The sequence below is a fragment of the Python bivittatus genome, unplaced genomic scaffold, assembly GCF_059951505.1.
Source record: "Python bivittatus isolate LINGU-HERP-01145 unplaced genomic scaffold, Pbiv_v1 ctg000700_np1212, whole genome shotgun sequence".
Taxonomy (NCBI): Eukaryota; Metazoa; Chordata; class Lepidosauria; order Squamata; family Pythonidae; genus Python; species Python bivittatus.
The window spans coordinates 47,754,671-47,764,593 of NW_028277098.1; the positions used below are offsets into that span (position 1 = coordinate 47,754,671).

At 49.8% G+C, this 9,923-nt stretch overlaps 1 protein-coding gene across 1 annotated transcript; it reads right to left on the minus strand.

Moving 5' to 3' along the window:
• Positions 1 to 3,105: 3,105 nt before the first annotated feature.
• FOXD2 (forkhead box D2) lies at positions 3,106 to 5,766 on the minus strand. Its single transcript, XM_088153489.1, has one exon. The coding sequence runs from the start codon at positions 5,569 to 5,571 to the stop codon at positions 4,207 to 4,209; it is 1,365 nt and encodes a 454-aa protein (XP_088009615.1). The 5' UTR covers positions 5,572 to 5,766; the 3' UTR covers positions 3,106 to 4,206.
• Positions 5,767 to 9,923: the final 4,157 nt, after the last annotated feature.

Genomic DNA, 9,923 nt, shown 5'->3' on the forward strand with positions numbered 1-9,923 from the left:
AGGCCCAGCTTTAGGAAGGAATAGGATCCTCAGAGCCGTCTTTGGGCTGACTCAGCAGCTCTCACATAAAAAGGAGGCACTGAGCTGTGGTTAAAAGCTGAACTCAAGCGGGAAAAAGATTACGCCCGCGGTCCGATTCTACCTGAAGGCGAGGAATCTAACAGCCTTATTAGGACCCGCGTGGCTTGGTACAAAAGACAGCGGCGCACAGAAGCCCCCCCCCCCCCCCACCTTGCCTTCCCGCTTTAACAATGGATAAAAAAATTAACTTCTATGAAAATGCCAGTTCAGGTCGAGGATTGAGGAAAGCTTTGCGGGGAGGAAATCAACGTCATTCTACCTCTAGATAAAACCAGCACCGCCTGAATCGTCTCGAGATCCCACGTGAGTCTAGCCTTTTCTGTTATCGCATTTCAACACCTTCATTTCAAGCAGAAGTGAGCCGGGCGCGTTCATGGTGTGTAGTTTGCCAGAGCAAAAGGCATTAGAGATGCAAGCCAGGATTTTCAGTACTGCAGTCAGTCCTCCAGCCGCGTACTTTACAACTGCTGCACACTGAAGCTTTGCGCTCTGAAATACAGTAAGCTGCTTAGACATCATAACCTTTAACCCCCGAACTCCGCGCCTTCTCACATTTTTGAAAGGGGACGGCAAGTTTCAGTTTCTGTAGCTGCCCCAACACTACATCAAACGCGGGCGCAAACACTATAACCTATTGACGCTGCAAAAATCCCGCTAAGTCTGTGGAACTCTTTCGGAACACTTCCGAAATTCGGACAGAAAAAATCGGAGATCATTTCTATTCCGTGCGGAATCGCCACAGATTCTCTTGATCTCAATCGTAGCTTGGAAACAAGTATCCAATACAAATTGAAACAAACCACAACACCTTTGAGCAAGCTGCAATCGCAAGCATTGTCTGTGGTCCGTCGGGGAGACCAGCGTCCATGTAAACACGTCTAGGATTGTGCTGACCCCTTTCCGTAGGTTTCTGCGGAATTCGTTCCCAAGAAAGCCTAGGACCGCTACAATCCAAAATTCAGCGGGCTTTACTTGAAAGTTTAGGCCATTAACATCGGGGTGATCGCAAAGCAGAAAGCCGAGCCCTGGGGCGGCCCTTACCACCTTACCATCTCAAACGAGTTGTTTTCCTCAAGAAAATAAATCTAGCTATAGGGCTCGGAATTGATTTTACATGGTTAATGAACCCGATGAATCCTAACGGCATCTTCCAAGCCAGCTATGGCCCGTGCTTACTCTCCAAAATAGAGCACTGTGTCGGTGGCTTTCTCATTCTCATTCCCTATTTTTACAGCCTAAATAGGCACAAAAAAAGTTAAGACTCCAGAGGTTTGCTTCTTCTCGCATTTTCCAGACATTAACTAAGGCTGGCGGTGGAAATGGGTGCCCACCACCCTGTGTGGACAGAATCTGGCGTAGCAGTTTAACAATTTTGATAGATTGGGGGGAGGGAGAGAGAGAGAGAGAAAGAAGGCACCTCCAGATAAGTTAGAAGGAGCCCCAAAGCTCTTTCCATTTGTAACCATGTGCTCAGCAATCTGGAAAATAGATTCATTTTGCCGCCCGCCACCTCTTCTTTCTCTTTCTCCCCCCTCCCCACCTTTCCATGTCCTGCCTTGTAGCCTCTTTGTGGGGACTGGACATGAAAGGCGAGGACCAAGTGTCTGACAGCGGATCGCTTTTCAAAAGCAAATGTGGGCTGGGGGAGACGAGAGACCTCTCACTGGGCCAGCAGGGAGGGCTAGACTCTTTTCAAGGACCAACATCAACAAACTCAGGGAAGGCTGGCGAGGAGGGGGTCATTCTGTATTGAGAGACAGATGGAAAATGCTACAAGAATCCGTCTCTCTTCTGTAATTTCCTCCCTCCCCAGATAGAAAGCCACCCACCCACACCTCCTCATTTACCTCTGCCTTCACAGGCCCTTCTCCAGGGGAGAATTTATTAGAGCCACAAAAAAGCCAGTAAATGAATATTTTAAATGGGGGGGGGGTTGGGGTCAATTTATTCACTTATTCAGGGTCATTCAATAGTAATTTTTTAAAAACTGACAAGGCATTGCTGCCTGAGAGATTAGGGGAGCATTTTGTTCAAACAAAGCCCCACATTTTCAAATTTGGCCACAAATATAAAGAGATTTCAGGGCATGGATTGGCCAAGAAGGAGAGTTTGTTTATTTTGTAGCTTCTTTCACTCACAAATTTAGGCAGAGATCTCAGATTTCAGATGGTCACTTCAACCCCTTCAGGCTCAGAAGGAAAAAACTTACATTTTTCCTACTTCACCACCACTCCTACTTCCATGTGTCAACATTTCCAACCAAAACAAAAAGGGGAGTGGGAGTATAATTTTCCTCCATTAAGAACCGCCTGGCAACTTCAAGTATTTTTGGAAAACAAAGGCTTAATTAATTGCCACGTGTGACACCACAATTAAAAATGATGCACAACTACTTATAATGAAAATAATATTTTAGGTTTAAGAATCAGAAGTACTACTTTACAAGAAACGGAAGGGGCAGTAGCAGTAAATAAATTTAAGAGTTCATTAGTAGGCAAGGATGGAAAAGTTCTAGTCTCTGGTGAGTTTGCTGACAAACTCACATTTTTCTTCCAGGAGGAAATTTAGTTGGTAAGCTACAAATATTAAGCTCTACTTAATGGGAAACATTTATTGCACAGATCATACTTCTGCTGAAAACAGCAGCTGAACCCATCTTGGCTTTAATTAATTGTTGACTGTAGCCTAGTACACAATCCTAAAGATATATATTTTAAGACCAGGATTAGGATCAGGTTGACATACAAACAGTGCAATCCAATATATAAATCGGCTCTGAAGGAAGCCTCCTGGGTGTCCAGGAGTGCAGCCTTGACACTTAGATTTTGAGAGTGGTTTGACCTTTCTACTGCAAAGCTGAAGTAACTACTTTTCCTTTACCTTTTAACATTACCCAAATAAATTTACCCATTCTATAGGTCTTTTTCACTTCCAAAGATCCAGTATTAACATAATTACATTTTTAAAAATTACAAGAGCAAATAGCAAGACTGACTGGGTTCCTTTTAAAAGAGTTCACAGACATTTATTAATTTACACCAGAGGTGGACAAAAAAATGTGTTGCCTTTTCCACATCTAATTATTCACAATTCTTTCAATAAAATAGGAGGGAAACACAGCTAGTGGGAAGAGAGCTAAATAGCTCTGGTGCACAATGTATACACGCCAATGAGTCCGGATACACTGAACACACACACACACACACACACTGAAGGGGCGGAGAGGAGGTGGGAGATTCGATAACAGAGGATTTGCTGATATGGCCTGATCTTTAGAGATACGCACTTCAAATCTCGCTTGATTCGATGTATACATTTTTAGGGAACATTCAGATATTAAGGATGGCCAAGAGGAATTTTTTAAGAGCTTAGTTCAGAGATGGGGAAAACAGAGACATCGGGAACCATTCAGGGAAACAGTTTAAATGTGAAACCTCACTAGTGCAATATTTCTGATCCACCACCCATGGAAACCAAAGGACTCAAGGTTGCTATGCTGTCTGGGGCACACCTGGGAGCACATATGGAATGCAATGGATTTGCCCCCGGAAAGCATGTATTAAGAACCATCATTATCAGTGTAAGCTATATGCTTGGAACAGACCCTTTTTCAAACCAACCACCTGGGAAGTCTGCATTCTACATAAAGGACTCCACTCTGAGAGACTTAGACTGAGTGGAGTAACTTTACAGAGTATAAGGCAGCTACCCCAGAATAACCGAGCTGCTGATGGATCCACCCTTGCAAGGAAGTTCCAATGAATCCAACTAAAATAGCACCACCTGGACAACTTAGGACTGCAGCCTTAATTAAACTATTCCACTTTTGCTTTGTTTTTTTCCAAGCTGCCAGAAATAATTTGATAAGAAAGACTAATTTTAAATAGGTCTTTTGGCTCAACAGATTTCTCTCCCCCTACCCACAGTCCCCGCCATTTGCTAAACAGCCCTGGAGGAGATATACACGCGCGCGCGCACACACACACACACACACACACAATCGATTCGGATGCCAGAAAGTCGCCCCCCAAAAAATTCCTACCTTTCAAAACACAATGGGAGGGCAGTGGGGGGAGGGATAGATGGGAGGGGGTGTTGATTGGGAAGGGGTCGTTGTGGCTGCCTTTAAAAAGGACAATTGTTGAGGTTTGTGAGTTTACTGGAAAAGTTTGGTCCCGACTGCAGGAGTGATTCGTGGGTGAGACTCAAATGGTTCGGTAAGGGAGTCAGAGCCGGAGACAGCATAGCCAGGACCTGCGCTTGGCCCCCAGCGTGGCCCGCCGGGAAGGGCGAATCTGGCGCGCTGACCGTGGAGCTACTGGAGGGCGGAGGGGCCGCGCCGCCGACACCGATGATATTGTCTATGGAAAAGGAAGGCCTGTTGCCTGCTCCCTGATCCGTCTTGAGACTCTGCAGGAGGGAGGCAGTGGGGCTAAGCTGCCCCGCCGGGTAGAAAGCTTTCCTGCAACTCAGATCACCGCCCAGGAAAGAGGAGAGCCCACTGGAGAAGACGGACGGGGCGGTCGCCGTGGCCCCAGGGCCCGGCGGCGCCGGGAGGGCGCAGGGTGAAGTTTGGAAGGAAAAAGTCCCCGCCGTCCCTCCGCCTGCGGCAACTGGGTGGTGGTGATGGTGGTGGTGGTGGTGGAAACTCTGCAGCTGCAGCCCGTAGTTGAAGCCGTAAGGTCCGTAGGCGAAGCCCGGCAGGAAAGCCGCTGGGTCTGCAGCCGCGGCCGCGGCGCGCAAAAGGAGCTCCGGCGGCTGCGGGTGGAGCTGCTGCTGCTGCCGCTTGAAGCGCTTCCTCCGGCGCAGGAAGGAGCCGTTGTCGAACATATCTGCGGACTCCGGGTCCAGAGTCCAGTAGTTGCCCTTGCCCGGGTTGCCCGGCTCGCGAGGGATCTTGACGAAGCAGTCGTTGAGCGACAGGTTGTGGCGGATGGAGTTCTGCCAGGCCGGGAACTTCTCGCGGTAGTAGGGGAAGCGGCCGCTGATGAACTCGCAGATCTCGCTCAGCGTCAGCCGTTTCTTGGGGCTCTGCAGAATGGCCATGGTGATGAGCGCGATGTACGAGTAGGGCGGCTTCACCAGGGGGTTCTTGCCGGGCCCTGAAGCGCCGCCGGACGAGGAGGACGAGGAGGAGGACGAGGCAGGCGCCGGGGGAGCTACCGCCGGCGCAGCCACCGCCGGAGGAGCTGCTGGAGCGGCGTGGCTGTCGCCCAGCGTGGACTCCGGGCCTCGCTGTACTGGGGACAGCCTCGCCCGTACCGCCTGTTTGGGGAGGAGGTGCAAATCGTCGTCGTCCTCTTCCTCTTCTTCCTCCTCCTCCTCCTCCTCGCTAAACTTGGCCTGTCCGTGCTCGTGAGGGGGCCCCACCACGTCGATGTCGGCATCCTCCACATCGGACAGCGCCTCGTCGTCCTCCTCCTCCTCCGGCGAGGGGGCCGCCAGCAAGCCACAGGGTCGGCTGCTCCCGCTGCTGCAGCCCAGGGTCATGGTGGTGCCGCCACCGGCACCGCTGCTCTGGCTGACTGCTTCTGCCTCGGGGTCGGACGCCTCGGCTAGGCCACCCCCTAGCGGTGGAGCGAGGGAGGAGTCCGAGGAGGAGGTGCCCCCGCTCCCCGGGGCCGGGCCGAGAGCAACAGGCGCTCCTCGGCAATTCTCTCCTTTCAGGAGGGCAGGGCGAGCGAGCGAGCGAGCGGTGGGGGGAGTGGCGGGAGGGGAGGGGACTGGGCCGGGGGCTGCGGGTGGCCCCGGGCGGGGCCGGGGACAGGGACTGGGAAGAAGCGAAAGGGTGGGGGACGGGACAGAAAGGGTGGGGAAAGCCACCGCCTCCGCGCGCAGCTCACGCCGACCGGAACGTCGCACAGGCACTGAGCCGCTGCGGCGAGCGCCAGGAGCCTTTATAGCGCGGGCAGCGCGTCACGTGCTGGCGCGCGCAAACAGACCCTCTGCTCGCGCTCCTCGGCTGCGAAGCGCTTTCAGTCACTTCCTCCTTCGGCTGTTGGTTGCGTTTGGCTTGCATGATAAGCCGGTTCAGCGGTCAGATTTTTTTTTTTTTTTTTTTTGCAGAGGTCCCCTCAAGCCCGGCCCGCACACGCCATCTTGCCTCTTCACGCGACAGGACCACAAATGGCCAGAGTCAACTCTGAGTTGATGGGCCACTGCTGCGCTTTTGATTAACCAAATTGAGTAACCAAATGGATTAACCAAAACCAACAGAAACCCCTGGAGTAACAACAAAGGAGTTCTGGGAATCTCCTGTAAAAGCACTTCTGCCATCTTTCAAGTTCTCTCGCAAACCCTTCTAATCCCAAACATCAATCCGATTGCATTTCTGCAACCATCCTTCTCGTTTCCCACAATCCACATAAACTCTTATGTTTCGCTCAGTTACTTCGAGACCAGCGGCTGTGGCCACAATTCACAAACGGCTCCATTTCTGTCGTCTCTATTAAATCATGTTCTTCTATAGTGTTCACGGGTTGCAGTTTTAAATCCATAATCTGTGTCATTGCCAACCACTTAAGCGAATGAATTTAAAGGACTCGTTGTCTCCGAAGGACTACAACAGGCCTTTTGCATGTAAACATAAAGCAAATTATTTATCTCAAAAGCATGCGTGTTTCACCCAGAACCAGCTGGCATCTATGGGAGATGCAAGCCTGACACTAGAAACCATTTTATTTATTCCCATTTAAGAGCGGCCTTTCTCGCCAATTGCTCAAAAGTGCCGTTTCCATTTCATCCTACGAGGAAGCTGATGGGGGTGAAGGAGAACGACCGGCCCAAAGGTATCCTTGAGGATCCAGGGTTTGAATTCAAGTTACTTCCTACTTGAAGCGTTTTATCGCTTAGAACCAGTATTGGGAGTATGAGTGAGTGGATTACAGTCAAACCCGCAGGATTGCCGTTTTCTCCGGAAGAGTTTTGTTTCTAATCCCAAAAAACAATACAAGTGCATACCAAAGGCCCAGTCAGCAAGTTCTGCGCAGAAAAGGCAAGCAGGGCGTCTGAATGCAAGCGAGCAAGCCAGCGTTGGCTTCGCCCCTTGAGCATCATGCAAACCTTTGAAAATAGCATAGCCAAGGAGAGTGCAAAAAAGCCGAACTCATCCCCTGAACTTGCGGAGCGGTTTCCTTTGAAATCCCCTGAAATTCCTATTTGCACATTTCTTTAGGATTGGAGCTGCGCCCTGGAGGTAGATTCCATTGAAAGCAATTGGAGGACTCCCCCTCTTCTTGGCTATGGGGGACTTCTTCAGAGGGAAACAGTATCACCCATCAGAGAGGGTCTTGATGGCCCAGACGCAAGTCTCACTGCCTAGGGCAGAGGTGATTTCCAGCGTCGCTTACAGTCCGACCGTCAACAGATTGAGACAAGCGGGAGAGGCCTTCAGCTGATCCATTCTCATTCATTTCGCCCGTAGCTTATACAGGAGCGAGAAACAGGCAGCGCTTCAGTTCTGGGGAGAAAGCTGTCCCTCGAGGCTTTTCAGTTTGGGCTGAAGTACATCGCCCCCAGGCAGGCAGGCAGGCAGGCAGGCAGGCAGGCAGGCAGGCAGGCAGTCGCTTTAGCCCTGGAGAAGCAGCAGCTGCCGGGGAAGGCTCTGTCCGCTCCATTCCTATCCGCCCCCCTTGGATAGTAGAACAAAACGCCACGTATAAGTTGTTTTATCGGGCTTGGCTTTGCAATGGGGGGGGGGGGGTCGTTCTGGCTTCCCAGTCTTCCCACCAATCGATGGCCTTATTGACATTCGCACAGATTTCCCAACAAAGCGCTTTCAAGATCTGAGAAAGTGATCGATTGATTTCATTTGAAACGATCGCGCTAGAGGTTCGGAGAACGGTGGTCTCCGCTGCTTAATGTTGGGAATAATTTTCAGGATAGGATGCAACCGGCTGCGCAGGTTATGTGATGTATTTAAGAACAGGAATGTGGTGACTAGTTAAATTCTAAGGTTTGTATAAGGCTATTTTTCTTTATGCTATATATTCTTTTGTACTATGCGTCTGCGTGCGTGCCGTCGTGAGATTCCAAACTGTTCCAACAGGGACGGGGCGGGGGTGGTGGTGGAAGAAACCCCACACAGCTGTAAACTCAAAATTCAGTCCTGGTCCTTTTAGGGATGCAGCCGCTCTGAGTTTGCAGCACTGGCCCAGTGGCGACGGCGAGGCCGACCACACACGGCGCCACGTGTCTGCTTTGTGTCCCGGCAAGAGTTTGTCAAAAATCCAGGGAAGTAAGATATTCCCAGAGAAGCGGCGACCAGCCTCGGCGCAAGCGAACCTGCTCTCAAGTCTACACCTGGGCCAGGCTTCTGTCTCTGGCTGATTATTTGGAGGTAAAACACGCGGAGAGCTCCGGAAGTTCATGGCTGGGCTGCAGCCGACCAGGATCGCAAGATTTTACCGCAGGTTTATTCCGGGAGAAGGAGGGCTGAGCCAGCTAGGACGTTCTCCTTACCCCGTGGAGCCCTCCTCCATTTTGCATCCCTAAAGAGATTCTGTGTGAGGCTGAACCTTCAAGAAGGCTAAACCTTCAAGACGGGAACCCATTCATCCTCTATCTGACCTGACTCGCTTCTCTGAGAAGTCCGAGAAAACTCAAGATATTTACCTGAAAGTATGGTTCGTAGAAAACCGTTGACCTGACTTCCGAGAAGGTTTCGGCTTTTCCTATGAACCGAATAGCTCCTTGAGGGGCGAGTGTGACTGTGCCACGGGCATGGTGGGTCGTGCAAGCAGTGATGGAGAAATAATAATTATTTCCATACTTTGGGATGGCTGAGGGATCCCAAGCCTGAAATGGGGTAAAACTGAGCTCCGTTCACTCTTCTTTTCACTTCGTTAGCACAAAACCAGTTTCCTCCTTTCGAACTGAGCTAGAAATTAGCACCAATTCTCCTGATGCCAAGTCCAAGAATTGAGCAGGCATTCATCCCTTTCACTGAAATCAATGGCATTGATTCCTTGGGCATCTTGCAGCCTGCACGGAGTTTCCTATAGAACCGGCAAGCGGCTTACAGGAGCCTGCATCAGGAGTAATCCCCACTGAGCACAATAAAACTATGGAAATCTGCACATTTTTTTCCAGTGCACTGGCTGGAATTGAGCTTTTTACCCAACAAACTTGACTGGTTCAAGGATCAGATAATGTAGATGTCTCCCCATTCTCATTTATTCATTGCCAGTAAGAAGAGTGCATGTTAGGTATTGTAGAGAAAAGGCAAACGTGGGGGTTGTATGAAGAGAGTTGTATGCAAATGGGAACAGATCCGAGGGAGTGGCAATCGGTAATTAATATAGGGTACCAAAGATGGACTAGACAGGACCTTCCTCCCTCTCCAGCACTTTGAGCTTATTAATGGCTATGAATAATGAATATCCTGACTTCTTAAGTAAAACTGAGAAATGAGGATTGTTAACTTTAGGCTGGGTTCACACTATGCGCAAATTTCTAAAATCGGTTTATCCAAACACAAGTGCTATAACATACTGTGCTCAAAGAAGTAAATGAAATTATGGATTAATGGGATGATCTAGTTCCCGTACCTTGGCAAGGCACAATTGGCTGAACCACAAAAACCCAATCCCGGTTCAGCTTAGACTAATTAATTCAGCCTTAGAATCTAATTCATACTTAACCATCCTTCTCTAACTTGTGGTTTGGACTACAGCTCCCATCATCCCAGGCTACACTGCCTGGAACAATGGGAAGGATTCCTATACATCTAAAAGGCGCTTCTTTTGAGAGGATTGGTGTAAAAAAGATTACAGCTGGAGTAGTTTCAAACCATTTCCATATTGATGGTTTACAGCAGCTCGTAGCCACCGCTGTACAGATGT

What these genes read in the sequence shown, in the direction of transcription:
- FOXD2 (XM_088153489.1), bottom strand. Translation starts at nt 5,571, where the DNA reads ATGACCCTGGGCTGCAGCAGCGGGAGCAGCCGACCCTGTGGCTTGCTG.